This window comes from Nycticebus coucang, chromosome 14 (assembly GCF_027406575.1).
Source record: "Nycticebus coucang isolate mNycCou1 chromosome 14, mNycCou1.pri, whole genome shotgun sequence".
NCBI classification, from domain to species: Eukaryota; Metazoa; Chordata; class Mammalia; order Primates; family Lorisidae; genus Nycticebus; species Nycticebus coucang.
The window spans coordinates 50,932,700-50,953,670 of record NC_069793.1 but is presented as its reverse complement, the minus strand read 5'-3'; the positions used below and the strand labels follow the sequence as shown (position 1 = coordinate 50,953,670).

General features: G+C 37.4%; 1 protein-coding gene across 3 annotated transcripts in view; it reads right to left on the bottom strand.

Moving 5' to 3' along the window:
* Nucleotides 1-14,567: 14,567 nt before the first annotated feature.
* PTH (parathyroid hormone) overlaps nucleotides 14,568-20,971 on the bottom strand; it is a 62,951-nt gene continuing 56,547 nt past the window's right edge. For 2 of the 3 annotated variants that reach the window (XM_053562597.1, XM_053562599.1), the window contains exons 2-4: nucleotides 17,081-17,135; nucleotides 15,211-15,301; nucleotides 14,568-15,098 (exon numbers count right to left, since the gene is read on the bottom strand). In XM_053562597.1, the coding sequence (XP_053418572.1) occupies nucleotides 14,837-15,098; nucleotides 15,211-15,301; nucleotides 17,081-17,135 (408 nt within the window). In that variant the 3' untranslated portion in view covers nucleotides 14,568-14,836. Of the gene's footprint in view, nucleotides 15,099-15,210; nucleotides 15,302-17,080; nucleotides 17,588-20,971 lie in introns of those variants that run through there. The other variant, XM_053562598.1, reaches the window with a different exon arrangement.

Sequence of the window (20,971 nt, the reverse complement as noted above, 5' to 3'; positions counted from 1 at the left end):
GATGTAAAGTCTCCATTTTTTTAATGGGTGAATAGTATTCCATGGTGTACATATACCACAGCTTGTTAATCCATTCCTGGGTTGGTGGGCATTTAGGCTGTTTCCACATTTTGGCGATTGTAAATTGAGCTGCAATAAACAGTCTAGTACAAGTGTCCTTATGATAAAAGGATTTGTTTCCTTCTGGGTAGATGCCCAGTAATGGGATTGCAGGATCGAATGGGAGGTCTAGCTTGAGTGCTTTGAGGTTTCTCCAGACTTCCTTCCAAAAAGGTTGTATTAGTTTGTAGTCCCACCAGCAATGTAAAAGTGTTCCCTTCTCTCCACATTCACGCCAGCATCTGCAGTTTTGAGATTTTGTGATGTGGGCCATTCTTGCTGGGGTTAGATGGTATCTCAGGGTGGTTTTGATTTGCATTTCTCTAATAATTAGGGATGATGAACATTTTTTCATATGTTTGTTAGCCATTTGTCTGTCTTCTTTAGAGAAGGTTCTATTCATGTCTCTTGCCCATTGATATATAGGATTGTTGGCTTTTTTCATGTGGATTAATTTGAGTTCTCTATAGATCCTAGTTATGAAGCTTTTGTCTGATTCAAAATATGCAAATATCCTTTCCCATTGTGTAGGTTGTCTATTTGCTTTGGTTGTTGTCTCCTTAGCTGTACAGAAGCTTTTCAGTTTAATGAAGTCCCATTTGTTTATTTTTGTTCTTGTTGCAATTGCCATGGCAGTCTTCTTCATGAAGTCTTTCCCCAGGCCAATATCTTCCAGTGTTTTTCCCATGCTTTCTTTGAGGATTTTTATTGTTTCACTGCCTTAAATTTAAGTCCTTTATCCATCTTGAATCAATTTTTGTGAGTGGAAAAAAGTGTGGGTCCAGTTTCAGTCTTTTACATGTGGGTATCCAATTCTCCCAGCACCATTTATTGAATAGGGAGTCTTTTCCCCAAGGTATGTTCTTATTTGGTTTATCGAAGATTAGGTGGTTGTAAGATCTTAGTTTCATTTCCTGGTTTTCTATTCGATTCCAAATGTTTAAGTCTCTATTTTTGTGCTAGTACCGTGCGGTCTTGAACTAGATATGTAGTACAGCCTAAAATCTGGTATGCTGATGCCCCCAGCTTTGTTTTTATTACTAAGAACTGCCTTAGATATACAGGATTCTTTCTGGTTCCATACAAAAGGCAGAATCATTTTTCCCAAATCTTGAAAGTATGATGTTGTAATAAGGATATAATAAGTATTTTAATAAGGATGGCATTGAATCAGTAGATTGCTTTGGAAAGTATAGACATTTTAACAATGTTGATTCTTCCCAGCCATGAGCATGGTATGTTCTTCCACATGTTAATATCCTCTGCTATTTCCTTTCTTAGGATTTCATAATTTTCTTTATAGAGGTCCTTCACCTCTTTTGTTAGGTATATTCCTAGGTATTTCATTTTCTTTGAAGCTATGGTGAAGGGAGTTGTGCCCTTAATTAGCCTCTCATCTTAACTGTTATTGGCGTATACAAGGCTACTGACTTGTGGACATTGATTTTATATCCTGATATTACTGTATTTTTTGATGACTTCCAGGAGTCTTGTGGTTGAGTCTTTGGGGTTCTCTAAGTACAAGATCATATCATCAGCAAAGAGAGAGAGTTTGACCACCTTTGCTCCCATTTGGATGCCCTTTATTTCCTTGTCTTTCCTATTGTATTGGCTAGAACTTCCAGCACTATGTTGAATAGTAAAGGTGACAGAGGACAACCTTGTCTGGTTCCAGTTCTAAGAGGAAAAGCTTTCAGTTTTACACCATTTAGTAAAATATTATCTGTGGGTTTATCATAGATAGCTTTGATCAGTTTAAGAAATGTGCCACCTATACCTACACTCATCAGTGCTCTAATTAGAAAAGGATGCTGGATTTCATTGAATGCTTTTTCTGCATCTATTGAGAGGATCATATGGTCTTTGTTTTTGCTTCTGTTAACACGGTGGATAACATTTGTGGACTTGTGTATGTTAAACCAGCCTTGCATCCCTGGGATGAAACTTACTTGATCATGATATATGACTTTTTTGGTGATAAGCTGTAATCTATTGGCTAGGATTTTGTTGAGAATTTTTGTATCTATATTCATGAGTGAAATTGGTCTGAAATTCTCCTTTTTAGTTGGGTTTTGATATCAGGGTGATGTTTGCTTCATAGAACATGTTGGAAGATTCCTTCCTCCACAATTTTTTGGAATAATTTCTGCAGGATGGGAGTAAGCTCTTCCTTGAAGGTTTGATAGAATTCTGGTGTGACGCCATCCCAACCAGGGCATTTTTTTTGTTTGAAGACTTTTTTATTGTTTCTTTAATCTCAGTGCTTGAAATTGGTCTGTTCAGGAGCTCTATTTCTTCCTGGCTAAGTCTAGGGAGAAGGTGTGATTCCATATATTGATCCATTTCCTTCACATTGTCAAATTTCTGGGAATAGAGTTTCTGGTAGTATTCAGAGATGATCTCACAATTTTCACTCTTAATAACATAATTCCTTGTTAAAAACCTAGAAAGGGGCTGGGCACAGTTGCTCATGCCTGTAATCCTAGCACTCTGGAAGTGCTTGCAAAAATAACAAGAAAATACCTAATCTTGCTGGTTCCTGGTAAAAGTTAAAAATCAATCTTATGAGTTTTCTTGCTATCAGGTACCCACAGGAGTTCTGTTCTGCACCACTTCTGAAAAGAGCTGAACAGATGGAAAAGGGATGTAGATCTTCCTTTTTAAAATTGCTTTTGAGGCTCTTTTACCGAGTCCCTGAGTGAACAGTAGGACTCTGCCTCAAAAAACAAATAAACAACCACAACAAAATAAAACTTGCCAACAATAAGATCCGAAAGAAAAAAACAGGCTTTTTAAAAAAGAAAATTGCCTAGATATCAGCTTTTCATAAGCTGACTTCTAACCAGCTCTTAAAATTTATATTTTCAAATCCCTTATTATCAGATTTCAGCTAGGACAAACATAAAATAGTTTTCCAATTCAATTTTGCTGGTCCTAAAACCATTTTTTTCCAATTGTACGTGTGAATGAATTCTTTTTGGCATTTCAAAGAACCCCATTTTAGCTACTGCTCCTACGACCATCTCAGGTTACATAGGGCCATTTTCCTAGCTACTTACAAAAGGATGCCCCATAAATGTCGCACATAAAACCAGATGATGTTGCTGAAGAAGGTTATTCCTTGAAGAGTGCTCAGATTGTGAAGCATAGTTTCTCACAATTTAGGAACTTTTCAAAAGTGACCAAGGCTGGAAATGTGTTTCGGGTTGATGTGTACTGCTTATGCACATCACTCCTCACGATGTCACCCAAGAGTCATGAGTCACTCTCTTAGGTGTCTGGGAATCTCTGTTCACTTTATGGCCAGAGTGCCCAAGGGGCTGAGTGAGCAAACTTCATTGCACCTTCTGGCTGAGCTAAAAGTTCTGCAGATGTTCTTGTGGGGAGGCCCTTTGAGGCTGCCACATGTCGTAAACAAATGACCTGACATCTCTGTGTCTCTAGTCACCTAGAGCACCCAAATGGGTCAGAAGATGCATAGTATCTTTTATTCCAGGTGAAAGACCTCACTCTCACGCACCTTTTGGTTTGGAACTAACAGGAATTGGTCACAAATGAAAAGATGAGTTCAAATTTATAAGTGGTAGGAAGGAGCTACAATTTTAAAAGCATACCTTGTAATTTTAGGCCAAAAGAAGTGAAACCTGTAGTGTTAGGCTTCTCATACCATAACATGAACCTTTGCCATAAGGCAGAGGTGGAGAATCAGTTCTCTGCATATTTTTCTTCAGTGTAACAAAGAGAAATTTTATTTAAGAACACAGAGAAAGCTTAGAGCACTTCCAATTTGGAAGTGGATCCCTCTCATGATGGAGAAGAGGTAAGAGAGAGACGACTACCTATTATCCATTTCCATTTATATAAAATTTGAAAAAAGACAAATGTAAGGAGAAAGAAAGTTGAGCCTTGAGTCTGAACTGGGAGTGGGATCAAAGACTGACTATAAACATACTCAAGGAAACTTTGTGGAGTACTGGTAGTCATCTACAATGAAAGGGATGATAGTTGCATAACTGTATAAATGCTAAAAATCACTAAATACGATAACTGAATTTTAAGTGATACCTCAATAAAACTGTTAAAAAAAAGACACCAATCCTATTGGATTGCATACCTCACTCAATTCTTCAGATCCCATTTTTTATAATCACTGTGTTCTAGTTTGCTTGAAAAAATACTTCTGGAAACTGATAATTTGCCAGTGAAATTTCCCAATTCTAAAGTTAGTATGCAACATAAAAATTTAGCAGGCATGTATAAAAATTTTTCCAAAAAGATACCCTAATTACTAGAAACTCAGTATTGCAAATATATCAGCTCCTTGAACTATAGAATCAATATATCAATTCCCTGATCTATAGGATCAATGGAAAACCAACAGGTTTTATGTATGTGTAGGAGTGTGCGTTAAGGGGCGGTAGGGCAGAAAATTAGCAAACTAGGTCTAAAATAAAAATATGAAAATGGCAGGCAGTGCCTGTGGCTCAGTGAGTAGGGTGCAGACCCATATACCGAGGGTGGCGGGTTCAAACCCAGCCCTGGCCAAACTGCATCAAAAAATAGCCAGGCATTGTGGTGGGCACCTGTAGTCCCAGCTACTCGGGGGGCTGAAGCAAGAGAATACCTAAGCCCAAGAGCTGGAGGTTGCTGTGAGCGGTGACACCACAGCACTCTACTGAGGGTGACAAAGTGAGACTCTGTCTCTAAAAAAGAAAGAAAATATGAAAATGGGAAGGATAAAGAGGAAGAACAGTGTATGAGAAAGTGTTCTACCAGATGTCAAGACCTAATATAAAATTAGTTAAGGTGGCATGATGATATTAGCATAAGAAAAGACAAAAGGATCAATGAGATAGCATGAAAATCCCAGAAATCACTTCAAACATATCCAGACTATTGATTTACAACAAAACTAGCATTGCAGAGAAGTGGAGAAAAGCACATCTTTTTGATAAATAATGAAACAATAAATAAACTGAAAAAATGGATATCCGTATACAAAAATTAAACTTGACCTCTATATCATACCTGCACAAAAATCAATTCCAGATAGGTTTTAGGTTATATATCTAAATGCAAAAGGCAAAGTAATAAAGCTCCCAGAAAATAATGTGGAAAAATATCTTTATCACTTCAAGGTAACTAATGAATTCTTAAATGGGACAAAAAATGAGTAACTATAAAAGATTAAGAACTTTGACTATATTAAAATTAAGACTTTCCTATTAAGAAAACAACAAAGACACAATATGGAAAAATATATTTGCATCACAGTTAACTGACAAAGAGTTATTATTCAGAATATATAAAAGTTGTTTATAAATCAATATGAAAAGACAAGAAGCTCAACAAAGAAAATGGAAAAGAGAATTGAATAGATACTTCACAGAAGGAGAAACTTAAATGGCTAATAAATATATGAAAAAATGCTAAACTTCACAAGTAACCTGAGAAATGAAGTTAAAAGAACAACCATACACCCATCAGACTGGTGAAATTTTTAAGTTTGACAATAATTGGGATTACAGGAATGTATAGCCAGAGGAATATTTATATTCTGCTGGAGGTAACCTGTTACAACCACTTTGGAAAACAGGTTGGCTTCCTAGCAAAATCGAACATGTCCATGGCCTAAGAATCATCAGTTTCATTCCTAGGTACATATCCTAAAGAAATCCTCAAAACTGCAGATGCTGGCGTGGATGTGGAGAGAAGGGAACACTTTTACACTGCTGGTGGGACTGCAAACTAGTACAACCTTTCTGGAAGGAAGTATGGAGAAACCTCAAAGCACTCAAGCTAGACCTCCCATTTGATCCTGCAATCCCATTACTGGGCATCTACCCAGAAGGAAACAAATCCTTTTATCATAAGGACACTTGTACTAGACTGTTTATTGCAGCTCAATTTACAATCGCCAAAATGTGGAAACAGTCTAAATGCCCACCAACCCAGGAATGGATTAACAAGCTGTGGTATATGTATACCATGGAATACTATTCAGCCATTAAAAAAAATGGAGACTTTACATCCTTCGTATTAACCTGGATGGAAGTGGAAGACATTATTCTTAGTAAAGCATCACAAGAATGGAGAAGCATGAATCCTATGTACTCAATTTTGATATGAGGACAATTAATGACAATTAAGGTTATGGGGGGGAAAGCAGAAAGAGGGATGGAGGGAGGGGGATGGGGCCTTGGTGGTGTGTGTCACACTTTATGGGGGCAAGACATGATTGCAAGAGGGACTTTACCTAACAATTGCAATCAGTGTAACCTGGCTTATTGTACCCTCAATGAATCCCCAACAATAAAAAATAAATAAATAAATAAAAGATGGGTGTCTTGAAAGTTAGCTCAATAGGTTAGAGGGAAACCTATTTGAATCAGCTAACCAAATTGTGTACATTATACTAGGTTGTAGTGATTCTGTGGATGTTCACCAAAAATATCTTTGAGGGAAAGTGAGAGAAGAACTCAGATCATCGTTTGGCCTAGAGAGATTTAACTGAAAAAATGAATGTCAAAGACCAAGTGATGATGCAATGAGGGAAGACGCCAACACATTTCTATACACAGTAGAATGTCTGTAAGTTGACCACCCAACAGACTGTAACAAACTGATCAACAAAGGAAGGTGGTCACATAAGGATCTAGGCCTACTGTACATGTGAAAATTAGACTTAGGGAGGTGGTCAATGTATGGAGGAGGTCAACTATAGAGGTTCTACTGTATTTCCCCCTCTTTGTCTTACAATAAATTATATTTCATATAGAAAAAAAGAAGAAATTCTAACAAATGTAACAGATATGTAAAATAATGCTTGTTGTTAGTAGTATTAAAAACAACCCAAATATCCATAAGAAATAAATGTTTAAATAAACGAAACTAAGCCAGGTGTGATGACTCATACCTGTAATTTTTTTTTTTGTTTTGCAGTTTTTGGCTGGGGCCGGGTTTGAATGTGCCACTCCCGGCATATGAAGCCAGCGCTCTACTCCTTGAGCCACAGGCACCGTCCCATACTTGTAATCTTAACATTCTGGGAGGCTGAGGAGGGTGGACTGTCTGAGCCCAGGAGTTTGAGAGCAGCCTGAGCTCAGGCAATCCACCAGTCCCTCACCAGAGCGAGACCCCATCTCTAAAAATAGCAGGGCATTGTTTCAGACACCTACAGTCCCAGCTACTTGGTAGGCTAAGGCAAAAGTGTCACTCAACCCCTAAAGTTCGAGGTTTCTGTGAGCTCTGATGCCACAACACTGTACCGAGGATGATAAAGTGAGACTCTGTCTAAATAAATAAATAAATAAATAACACTACTGTATAACAATTGAAATAACTAACCAAAATTACATACATCAATAGAGATAAATCTCACAATGGTGAGTGAAAAGATGAGAAGGGAAAAATAATTAATATGGCATGATTTACATCAGCAGTCCCCAACCTTTTTGGCACCGGGGATCAGTTTCACGGAAGACAGTTTTTCCACAGATTAGAGGTGCAGGGGGATGGTTCCAAGACAATTCAAGAGCATTACATTTATTGTGCAATTTATTTCTATTATTATTACATTGTAATATATAATGAAATAATTATATAACTCACCATAATGCAGATCAGTGCGAGCCCTGAGCTTATTTTCCTGCAACTAGACAGTCCCAGCGCTAGGAACACTGTCTCAGCTCCACCTCAGGTCATCAGGTGTCAGGTTCTCATGAGGAGATGCAATCTAGATTCTTCACATGCACAGTTTACAAAAGGGTTCCTGCTTCTATGAGAATCTAATGTCACTGCTGACCTGACAGATGGAGGGTCTCAAGCAGTGATAAAGCAGGGGGAGTGGCTGTAAATACAGATGAAGGTTTGCTGGCTCTCCCAGCATATGTATATAATATATAATTGAGAGTGACAGAGAGAGAAAGAGAGAGAGAGTGTGTATATTTAAGAATTGCAACAGAGATGTCTAGCTTGCTATGAAGAACATATGGTTTCTTTTTTTTTTGCAGTTTTTGGCTGGGCTGGGTTTGAACCCACCACCTCTGGTATATGGAGCCAGCGCCCTACTCTTTGAGCCACAGGCGCCACCCAAGAACTTGTGGTTTCTAATGTAGAGTTGCCCTTGGGGAGAATCCATTCAGCCAGAAACTACATTTACGAGCTTCTCCATCTCCTCCTTTCACTTTACAGTATTGGGTATAATTACATGATTGCATTATAATCAAAGGAATGTGAAGATATGTCATCTTTCCCAGGCCTACCTCATAAAAACTTCCCACAGGATATTCCTAGCTTATCCCCTTCCAGCTAACTGGAATAGAAACCACCCTAAGCTTACTTGGAAGAAGGTGAACTGTTGACCTTCTGCCCGGTAATGTAACATTCCAGTAATGTTACGTGAATAAGAAGTAAACGTTTAATTTAGGTGAATATACATTTGGGATTTATTTGTTATGGCAAATTTATTTGCCCTAACTAATTCAGGAATGAATACCTTTAAATGGCATGCTTACTAGGACAAATTTAAAATAGAGAAATGGGACTTAGCCAGGTATATGGTGATATCACAAGCTGGAAAAACAGAACCCACAATGGTTTTGTTTGCCTGTTTATTTGCTTTTTTGAGAGAGCGTCTCACTTTGTTACCCAGGCTAGCGTGCCATGGTATCAGCCTACCTCGCAGCAACCTCAAACTCCTGCGTTCCAGTGATCTTCTTGCCTCAGCCTCCCAAGTAGCTGATACCACAGGGACTCCCCACAGTGTCCCACTAATCTTTTTATTTATTTGATAGAGACAGGGTTTTGCTCTTGCTTGGCCTAGTCTCTAAGTCTTAACCTCAAGCGATCCTCCTGCTTTGGCCTCCCAGAGTGGTAGGTTTATACGCCTGAGTCATGGTGCCTGGCATAGCTCATATTTTAAAAAGGCAAACTTTGAAAAAATAATATTAAACTATCCATTATATTTAAAGGATGTGATTTTTAAAAACTATTAAGAAAAACAAGAGAATAGTAATAAAAATAAGAATATGAGGGCTAAGTGGGATAGCTCATGCCTGTAATTGTAGCATTCTGGGAGGCCAAGGAAGGAGGATTGCTTGAACTCAGGAGTTCAAGATCAGCCTGAGCAGAAGTGAGACCCTGTCTCTACTAAACATAGAGAAAAATAAGCTGGTGTTGTGGTGAGTGCCTATAGTCCCAGCTACTCGGGAGATGGAGGCAGCCTTTATGAGAAGTCTAGAATCTAGTTAAGAAGTTGCAATACCCGAGAGGAGCACAAAACCAAGAACAGTCACATTGGAAAGGGGGCTATGTCAGAAGAATGTAGAAAAGAATCAATATCCCGTTTGCTTAAAGTATTCAAAGATTTCTGTTTGATATTCTGCAAACATAACTTCTGATTTACATGCCCTTAGGTGTTTCAAGAGGGAGAAAGAGGACAGACTTTTCACTTGTTCCCATTGTCTAGACATCTCTTGGATCCAAAAGATCCAAGCCAACGCGGCACTGGGGAAGCTAGCAGTTAGGATCAAAATGATGATGTCTAGAATGAGCATATGTTGTTGGATGTTGGGCTTCTATGTGAACTTGTCTCTGGATCTGACTCTAGACATTGACTTGCTCATATTTTCTAATGACCTGTGGAGCATCAGGTGTGGGTATGTCCTGATGAGACCACCAGAGCATGCTGAAACTTTTTTCTGTGCTGCTCATGTCCTGAAGGTCATGCTTCACCTTATGCTGACGCTACTTGGAAGTGAAAGTAGGATGAACAGCAGGATGGACTGTGGGTCTTTGCAGGGAATCTGCATGTCATGAAGATCCTTTTCTAGTTCTGGGTTGTAAGCCTAAAGAGGATATGTGAAGTCACTGCTAGCATAGAAATGGAGACTATTCTCCACGTGAACCCAAACTTGAGAAGGTAGAGATTTTCTTAGACTGCAACTTGAAAGCAATTTAATTTTCAACAAGTCTGATGGTTTCATTTATATAGCCTCACAATGTCTAGCTTGGAGCTTCTGTTTTCACTCTTGTGATTTGTGATCCAAAGGGACAGTGAGAACATGCAATCCATAAAGGTCTGTGCCAAGAAAGCTACAGACATCTCAATTTGGCCACAGTCCTCTCAAGGATACATGTGATCTCTGCTCCAAAAGAGGAGCATATGGGATGAAACTGTTGGATCCCACACTCCCATGTTCCTCTGACATTACCAGGAGTTTATAAGGTTGAGAAGACTATTCAATTTGTTTTACTAAAAAGGAAGCCTTAGGATTAGAATTGTAAAAATAAATAATTGATTTTAAAACCTGACTTAATTCTGAACACTTGTCTTTGCTCAGGATGAAGTTGAACCAGACTCAAGAAGCCCACAGTTTGAGGGTTGGTTTTGTTTCTTCTCCTTGTGTATCTCCTAGGGGCCACCTCCAAGAAGTGTTGCTTCAGCTTGTAACTAAGAACTTGTTTCTAAAGAGAACCTATGCTGGCTATTCCTCAGCCCAACATGGAAGGAAGTTTTTTCTGTGTATAGGTCACAGTGGGTGGATAATCACAGGGCTGGAAGCATTCAGATGAACACAGTCCCAATCAAGAGATGGAGAGAAAGTCAGGAAAGAGTGACTTGTGGATCCCCATCTGAGATTGACCTTGTATGACCTTGAGTCAACATGAAAGTTGACTCAAAGAGCATAATAAAGCAATTTTACAGCCATCTCCACCCCAAATTAAACAAAATAAAAAACAAACCTATGTTTTTCTGGTAACTTAAAATATAATGTTTCAGTGTCTCTATGAAGCTATCAAGGAATAATAAATTTTTTTGATAGATGGTGTTTGGAACACTGGCTGTTAATATGAAAAAGTAACTAAAACCCATGCATTTTGCCATAAAAAAGATTTAACTCCAGAAGAATAAATGCCTAAAAGTGAAAAGTAAAACTCTAAAACAGATGTAGGAGATGACTTTGTGACCTAGGGTTGGGAAAAGACTTCTTCGACATGATCTTCAAAATTACAAATAATAAAATGAAAAATTAATGTATCTATGTCCATCAAAAGTAAGCATAGAAAGAGCTAGCAAATACATGAAATACTGGGAGAAAATATTTGTGACACTTAAAACCAAAAAGGAACTTTTATGAGAATATACACATTGCTTCTCAGACTTTTGGCTAAACTCAAGTGCAGTATCTATTCTTATCAGAATATACAAAGAACTCAGAATCAACAGGGCCAGACAAACAATAGAAAACTTGGCAAAGGATATATAAATAAGCATTTCAGGCAGTGCCTGTGGCTCAGGGGGTAGGGCGCCGGCCACATATACTGAGGGTGGTGGGTTCAAACCCGGCCGTGGCCAAACTGCAACAAAAGAATAGCCAGGCATTGTGGCAGGCACCTGTAGTCCCAGCTACTCCAGAGGCTGAGGCAAGAGAATCACCTAAGCCCAGGAGTTGGAGGTTGCTGTGAGCTGTGTGACGCCATGGCACTCTACCAAGGGTGATAAAGTGAAACTGTCTCTACAATAGACAAATAAATAAACAAGCATTTCACTGGGGCAGAGAAGCCGTAAGGGCCAACATATAGAGAGAAGCTCAATTTCACTAGTGATCAGAACTATGCAAATTAAAACAATGAGTAACCACTTGATGCCAATATGGCAAAACCTTTTATAAAGGCATATATTTCCAAGCTGGAGGTGAAAATAGGGAGGCAGGAATGCTTAGCTCTGCTGGAAGGAGTATAAACTCTACTTGAAAATTTTGTTTGTCTTATGATTTCACTCCTGGGTCATCATCCCAAAGAAATTCTCACACAGTTCTATATATACTCGAGAATATTCATTGTGGTATTTGTGCTATGGAGGAGTTGGAGACACCTTCCATGCCACCTTCTAAAGTGCATTTCTGTATTACATGGGCTGGAAAGCTAAAAACTACACTTCCCAGACACCTCTGCAGCTAAGGTTCTGGGTGAGATTTAGGTTCTGCCAATCATGGGCATTCCTGTGAAACTGGGAAGGCAGAAGTAAGGTGATCTGCTATTTCTCCCTCTCTGCTGGTAGGCATTATTGTCAAGCGGTTTGATTTTACCCTGCTAGTGTTACAAAGGTTACAGCAACAAAGTCCTGACTGGATGTTGAGAGGCAGAGTGCTGGACATCTCTTTTTCCTGGGGTGGATTATGGCACGTATAGTATGTTTCTGGAACAGCAGTAGTAAGAAGCTACTTCTTGATCAAGGCAATCTCAGGATAATATTCAGGCAGCTACTGACCTTAAAAGGGAGAACGGCTCTCTCAGTAGCTTTGAAAGTCTTTCTTTAGTGTTCAATCTAGAGTCTTACTTTCTTCAGCATTCTCAATGATTCTATAATGCATCCCTTTCAGTTTAAATTAAAAGTAGATTCTTTTCTCTGCATCTAAACCAAAACCTGGTTGATTCCAGCAGGATTCCAGAAATTTGTTAATGTTCTTCTATGTTTTGCAAAGTTCACATGCCATTAAAATTCCATCTCAGTTATTCCTTCCATCAGGCAGATCGACTCCTTCTACTCCCTCCTCTGTGAATCTCTTAGTTTTTTTGGTTTTTGTTTTTCTTAGGGACAGGGTCTTGCCTTGCTGCCCAGGCTGGAAGGCAGTGATGCAATCATAGCTCACGGTTACCTGAGATTCCTGGATTCAAACAATTATTCTGTTTCAGTTTCCCAAGTAGCTAGGACTATAGGCATGCACCATCATGTCTGTCTAATATTTTTATTTTTTTTATTCCTTGCAACTTGGGATACAGACTAAAAATATGATTAGAGGGTTTATGTAGAGACAAATGCTTTTACACTCAAGTTTCACCTTTGTCTGCCTCTCTAAGACTTTTTTGACGGCTGTCAATCAGGACAATATCTTCCTTTTATTGTTTTTGTCTCGCTATGTCGTCCAGCCTGGTGATGAACTCCTGGCCTCTCAAAGCACTGGGATTATAGGCATGAGCCACCACCCTGGCTCTGCATCTCATAGTATTTTACATTTGCATTGTAAAATTATTTGCTTACCTCTTAGTCTTCCTCTTTAGAACATGAACTATTTGAGGCCAGGAATGGGATCTTATTCATCTTTGTAATCCTAGCTTCTACATTACAGCCATGTTTCCTCCCAACTCAGGGCCTTTGCGCAGGCTGTACCACTGGCCAGGGAGGCTCTCCTACATCTTTTCATCTAATTAAATCTTACTCATCTTTCTGATTAGCTTGATCCTCTTGAGATTGATTTACATTGTTCAATATAGCAGCCCCATGTAGCTATTTCAATTAGGTAAATTAAAATTTTAAAATCAGTCACCAATCACATGATCCACATTTTAAATAAATAGACACATGGTCACCATATTGGATAGCACAGAGTATACAATATTCTCCCCATTGCAGAAATCTCTTATTGGACAGCATTGACCTTAGGGCTCTGTATTTTATATTATTGCAATGCTTTGTACTTTTCTTGCATAGCACTTATCAAATTTATTAAAGAATTTATGTCTGGGCGGCACCTGTGGCTCAAAGGAGTAGGCGCCGGCTCCATATGCCGGAGGTGGCAGATTTAAACTCAGCCCTGGCCAAAAACTGCAAAAAAAAAAAAAAGAATTTATGTCTGTCTTCCCCACTAAATTGTAGGTCCTGTGAAGACAGAAACTATCTCTGTTCTGTTTTCCATTGTATGCCAGTACCTAATGTAGTGTATAACAAATAATGGACACTAAATAGGTATTTGGCAAATGATAAGTGAACAAATGAAGTTATCTTCTAATAAACACAAAAATTCTATTCGTTGCAATTTGGAATCCAGACTAGAAATATGATTAGAAGGTTAATGTATGGCCGGGCGCCTATAGCTCACCAGCTAGGGCGTCAGCCACATACACTGAAGCAGGCGGGTTCGAACACAGCCCTGGCCTGCCAAACGACAATGACAACTATAACCAAAAAATAGTCAGGCATTGTGGCGGGTGCCTGTAGTCCCAGCTATTTGGGAGGCTGAGGCAAGAGAATCATTTAAACCCAAGAGTTTGAGGTTGCTGTGAGCTGTGACGCCATGGCACCCTACCGAGGATGACATGGTGAGAAGGTTAATGTACGGACAAATGCTTTTGCATTCAAGTTTCAGACCACTTTCTGCCCTTTTTTAACTGCACATTTAATATCCTTTCCTAAAATGAAGAGGACAACAATGTCTAGCCAGAAAGGATTTGAGAAGCTGGTACTTTGTTAATACTGAAAGATGATATTCAAAATGCCAAAATGTGAAACATGATTTAAAAAAAAATTTTCATGTTGTTCCACCTAGTGTTAACCAATTTACATGTTTGAGCATCAGATATAACCAAAAAGACATACTTGTAACAAGTGAGAAATATTTCACTTCATTTATTTAGAATTATGACGATTAAATTTTTATTTTACTCTGAAAGGTAGAAGATAGATTTAAAAGTGCAACTTTATTCTTTTATAAGTTATGCGACCACATACTTTAAAAAGAATAAACAACAGAAATAGGACAATTCAAAGAGCTCTTAAGTGAATACAGTGAAATCAAAATAATCAATTAAAACTTTCAGCTATCATAGCTAAAAATTGATTATGTGTATTTTGATAATGTTAGGAATATTGGCACTTGGTAATCTTAATAGAGCTTTGAAAGATTAGCAGCATGTAATATTATTGCCCTATACCGTGCCCTGACTGTACCTGTTTTCATTGGGATTTAGTTTTAATTAACACATCCACATCAGCTTTGTCTGCCTCTCCAAGACTTTTTTGAGGGCTGTCAACCAGCCCGTTGTCTTCCTTTTTTCGAGGCCTCTGGAAAGCACCATCTCTGGAAGCCAGAGCAGCTCCAAGGGCAATAAAATTGTGCACATCCTGCAGTTTCTTACGCAGCCATTCCACTCTCTCCACTGAGTTCAGATGTTTGCCCAGGTTGTGCATAAACTGTATTTCACTCACAGATCTCTTCCTGGGAAGAACAGAAACAGAGGGGGCCACTCCATTAGCACCTCCCTTCCAAGTCATAAAATCCACCTTAAAAATCCAATTTCCATACCTTTGGAGCACAGAGCAGTACTTACTTGACAGGTTTCCCATCTGATTTTGTAAGAAAACAAATTGCCAACATGACAATCGTTACTTTAGCCATGACTTTTGCAGGTACCATCCTTGCTAAAAGGAAAAGCAAAATGGAGGTATTTAAAAATATTTTTAATACTCCAAACTATATAAATAAATTCACAGTAGTTTTTATTTAAAACCATATAACCAAAAAAACCCAAACAAACAAACAAATATATAACCATGAATAGAGTATAATAGTAACTTCCTGGGTCGGTTTTCAGGTGAGACTTATGGAATCAGATTCTTTATTTTATGGATACATTAGTATACATTATATATAAACATAATTTGATTTAGGGATGGACAGATTAGTTTTGCTTTCGGTATCTTTTTATGATTTCTTGTGCAAGTTTTAACGCATCTTAAGCCACAAGAGGAATGAAAGAGCTTACTTTTGAGAATTTCCTCCCACATTTTGTTAGTTGTGCCTAAATACTTATAAGTTGCTTGAAAATGGCTAATTTTCTTAATTAGGCAAATTGCTAACATTATTTAGCAAATCTTTTTCATCAGTAAACTTCATTTTAATCACTGCAATAATAACCATAAATGCCAAATTAATAGGCTCTGATTTAGAGATTGCTACCAAATTAACACTTCTCCTAGCATTACAAAAAATGTATCAAAACATTTAAAAATCTTCTAATTACTTGTTATATGTATTTTGAGCTTCAGCTCTAAATGAAATATTTGTGTACATCTTATTTCTTCAACTTATTTTATGAACAATTATCTTTTCATATAATTTTTGGCTCTTTCCCTTTTTGCTCATAAAGCTTTTCATATCAATATAGGATATTTTTGCCTTAATCTGCATGACAATTGCAAAGGCTCTTATTATAGAAGTGCTTTTTGCTAATGCTCGGCATTCTACCTTTTAACATACACAGAGTGGTCATGTACTCTTTTTGAAGAGAAACCACATCATTTATAAGTAGCATAAGGAACATTATAATCTGTTACATTTCTATTCACTCTACAATATAAAGCTATTGATGGAGCAATAAATGAAAATTTCCTTTTTTGGTTTATGTCAGAAATAAGCATGTAGTCAGAGGATAGGAGCGCTGGTATGTAATCCTCATGATGCCACATTCTCTTAGTGACCTCAGACACCTCTGCTTTGGTTACTTATTAGAAGGGAGATGGGCTTCTATAAGAATGTCTTGAGAAGGAGCTGAAAAATGGTTGTGAAACACCCTTAAAATTCATGTAATGCAATTTTCATGAAATTCATGAAATACAGTTTTCAGGAACACATAAAGGGAATTTATGTAAAGGGAAATAAATGTAAAGGGAATAAATACTCAGCAGTCAAACTGCATTTATCTAACTTTAGTATATAGACTGAGCTCTCTACAAGGCATAAAATAAACAATCTGGATAAGGACACTCTGCAGGAAAAATGGAATTTTAACTATACTTAATGTATAGTGGTTATTTAAATCAGAACTATTCATTCACTGTCAGCCTGTTTTATTTCCAGATTTCTATAAAGTGCTGTTAAAGTATGTTTTTATTATTTTTCCTACAATTCAGATGAATTTTGAAAAAGTAATGTTTTAATTATTTTTCCTATAATTCAGATGAATTTTGAAAAAGCAATGTATCTCAAAATACCTTAATTATGTAAATAAATGATGTATGAGTCCCTTAGTATCATACATTTATTTCGCATTATGGCATTTTGTATTAAATACAATTCAACTCCCTTAATATTTTACATTGAACAAACAACATATTTGTAGAATGTGTAATGTATGCATTAAATCATTACTTGATTATCAAAAATTTCATAAAATTAAAAATAATTTTGAGATTACTTACCATACAGGATCTTAGAACAAGATCTTCTTTCAGGTATATTAGTAGCTGATGTTGACTGAATAAAGTAGAGAAAGCTGATGAATTGGACTGCAGACTCTTAAATTTGACTAGTATATATAGGTCTTCTATTCATCAAGAGAAGCATTTTTATTGTTACAGATGATGTCACTCCAATTCTCTGGATCTCAACTATAGGATCAAAGCAGCGCACACACCCCCATTGGGCGGTACCAAATCCTCTTATGTTTAGATAATTGGATACTAAAAGGAAAACAGTATGTGGCTGGGAAAAGAGCCTATGCAAAGACTTTTAACAAATACTGAATGTACCACCTAGAAAAATTCCAATTAGCCAGATGAATCTAAATTTATACTACAAAAAGACTGATTTTAAAGATTTATTATAAAGTCATCATCTTACTTGAAAGTAAAATCTGAAAATAAGGATATTTGTTATAACCATGCTATAGTACAATTATTATGATAATAAGTCATATGTTATGCATATTTTACAAGCCATTTTTTCCTATCATCTCTGGTCATCCTTTTTAAAAATAGCTATAGTGCTTTTCTTAAAGAAAATGTTAAAAAATAATTTGAGAAAATGCTCTTCTTATATCATTAATTTTAAAAGCTGCAAAAATGAAATTCATTTATGTACATTTTATTTTATGCATTTCAAACTATCAAAATAACATGAACTATATGCTAAACTTTATGATTCCACTAAATCTTTATGGCAATCCTTTAAAGTAGGTACTATTATATCCATTTTCACATGAGGAAACTTAGTCTTGGAAAGTGTAGAAGACGAAATTCAACAAAGATTATTATGTCTCCAGAGGCAGTTTGATTTTTACTACCTCTGTTTTCCCCTAAAATATAGCCCCTTTTGAACCCCAGTCTTCTGGTCTTTAATTTGTCCAGACCTTTGCAACATCTTTGCCCAGAGATTGGTCCTTAATTCTCATGTTCTCCAACAGGTGATTGAAAGCCTGCTCCAAAGCCTAAGAGAGGCATGATGCTGCCACCTGTCTGGCTTCAAATATTTCTGCAGCCTGGTCCTAAATTATCAAAACCTCTTGAAAGCCTTGGTATATATAGGGCTCATTTATGCAGCTTCGCCTTCCAACTAAAGATTCAGAGTTGAATCATTTCTCTTAGTTCTGGTCCCACCCAGGCTTCATGTTATCCCCTTTCCTACTAACCATTGCCAAAGTTTGACTTTACCTCACTCAAGAGCCAGAACAAGTTTGAATAGTAACTAAATGGAGTCTAGAATGAGAGATATACAGGGCTATCATAAAATTCATGCAATTCAAAATTCTCTGCGCTGGGTAAATCTCACTTGGAGGATTGTTCCAGGCTCCATGTTGGATGTGTTGAGACAAACAGGAACATATCTTGAGGCTGTGAATCACTGTGAAAATGTTGAAAAATTTGACACATGAGAAGCAATGAATGAAACTAGAGAAGTCTAGAAGAGAAAAGATATGAGATAACTATATGGCTGTGTTTATTTATAGGGCTACCACAAGGAAGAAGGAATAATTCTTTGTGATTTGAGAAGGAAGAACTGTGTTCAATGGCTAAAGGTTCAGATTAAGGCTCAAGTTGGAGCCTAACTAGGAATCAAGTACCTTCTTTAATAGTGAGGCTTCCCTTTTCTGGAAATATTCAGACAGAAGGTAGATGAACAATAAACATTAATCAGGGCTCCTATAGAGATTCATACATAGAAGAGGATTGAATTAGATTACCCAGAAGTCCCTTTCAACTGTAAAAACCTATGATTTTGATCTTCTGAAACAAAATCTACGCATGATGCTTGTGTGTCTGTGTATCATTTTCTGTTATATTCTGTTGAGAGGAAAAATTAGAAATGCAAATAGTTTTACAAACACATTTTTCCTTGTTATTGTAAAGACATGCTTGATAATTTGATTTTGAGACTTTCCCCCACTTATTTGGATAAGTTTAATGTAATTGAAAGCTTTCCAGGAATGATGCAATTATCCCTTTTAGGGTCTTTCTGCTGCTGTACTTATTTATAGAATAAATTGTCATACCAAAGACAATCCTATTATTAAATTAGTTTTATAGAAAAATAAAGCAAACAATTTAGATGATAGTCATTCATTCATTCAAAAAATTCATCAAGCTGGGGGTGAGGGCTCTCACGACTGTAATCCCAGTACTTCGGGAGGCCAAGGTGGGAAGATCACTTGAGGCCAGGAGCTTGAGACTAGCCTAGGAAGCAACATAACAAGACCTTGTCTCTACCAAAAAATAAATTTAAAAACTAGCTGGGTATGGTGGCACCTGCTTGTAGTCCCAGCTACTTGGGAGGCTGAGACAGGAGGATTGTTGGAATTCAGGAGGTCAAGGTTACAGTTAGTTATGATCATACCACTGTACCCCAGTCTGGCCAACAAAGTGAGACTCTGTTTCTAAACAAATAAACAAAATGCATAGAATATCTAGTGTCTACCAGGGATTATGCTAATCCCTGGATGATTGAGACATGATCCTTGTCCTCAGATTTAACACATGAGATAATGTGATAGGCATCATAATAGAGATATAAACAAAGACTTAATACATGCATGGAAGAGAGAGTGACTTAATTTTCCTGGAGTTGTTAGAAGCTGTTTTACTGAGAAGCTGAACTGCTCTCAAGGGTGAGTGTGAGTTTTCTATATGAGAAGGAACGGCATGTGCACAGGCAAGGGGGCTGTGAAAACTGAATATTAAGTATATGTTTGTGGAAGGAGAGGGGAAATGGGTGATGACTCCAAAGAAGTGGTAAATTGGGTATGATTTTGGAAGGCTATTGTATGAATGCCAAGGTGTTTTGTCTTGCAGTCCTTTCTGAACTCTAACCTTGCATGCATTAGTAATATTTTTGTGTCCTTCATGTTTTTCAAAGGGTAAATTGACCTTCCCACAAAGAAAAGATATAGCTGCCAAGATTTGCCCCATAGTTTATCTGAACCATCAGTCTCTTGGACTGCAGGCCTTAGGTAGAAAGAAATCACTTAGGAATGAGAAGTGTAGGGGATATGTGGGCATAGGAGACTGATGATACTGTGACAGAGAAGAGCTGAGCACAGCTCTTTGCTTTGAAAAGGTCAACCTTTTTTACCATTCTAAAGTTCTTTGAAGCTGGGAGCAGACAAGCCACTCTATTCTTCACATTTCAGAAGGTTAAAGGGCCTTGTGTTATATCCAGTTGCCTTGTGGGAGGTTTGAGACCGATACTTTTTCCTTTTGTTTGCTCAATAGGAATTGGTACTATTGGAGACTAGCAGCAAGAAGTTCCAGGGCTGAAAAATTCACCTATAGCTCTCTTAATGCTATGTTTTGTGAACAGAGTGAATGATTGCTACCTTTTAAAAGACGGATTTATTGAGATACAGTTGATATACAAAGAAGTGCATGTGTTTAATGTGCACAATGGGATTTAATGTGTACAATAGATTGTGTGTGACAGTTTGGACGTATCTCACTTGAGTTTCCCAAAGTTTCCTTGTGTTCTTTTTTTTAACTCTCAACACGAGACCTGCCCTCTTATATTTTTGAAGTGCACTCTATAGTATGATCAACTATCAGCGTTATGTTGTACAGCAGATCTCTAGAACTTATTCTGGATGGTGTCTTTCTTACCAGTTGGGTTGTTCCTTTGCTTTCAGATACCCAGTAGGAGACTGAGTTATTAAGCTCTTTTTGATTTGTCAGAAAAAAACTTTCCTCTCTGCTTTTTTTCACCAGCTGCTCAACTGTTCTGTAGTTGGAGATAATGAACAAAATGCTTAAAACCACTTTTCACGTAATAACTGATTAATTTTTAAAGAATAGTTTGTAGTATTAAACTCCTTATTTTTCTTTCTT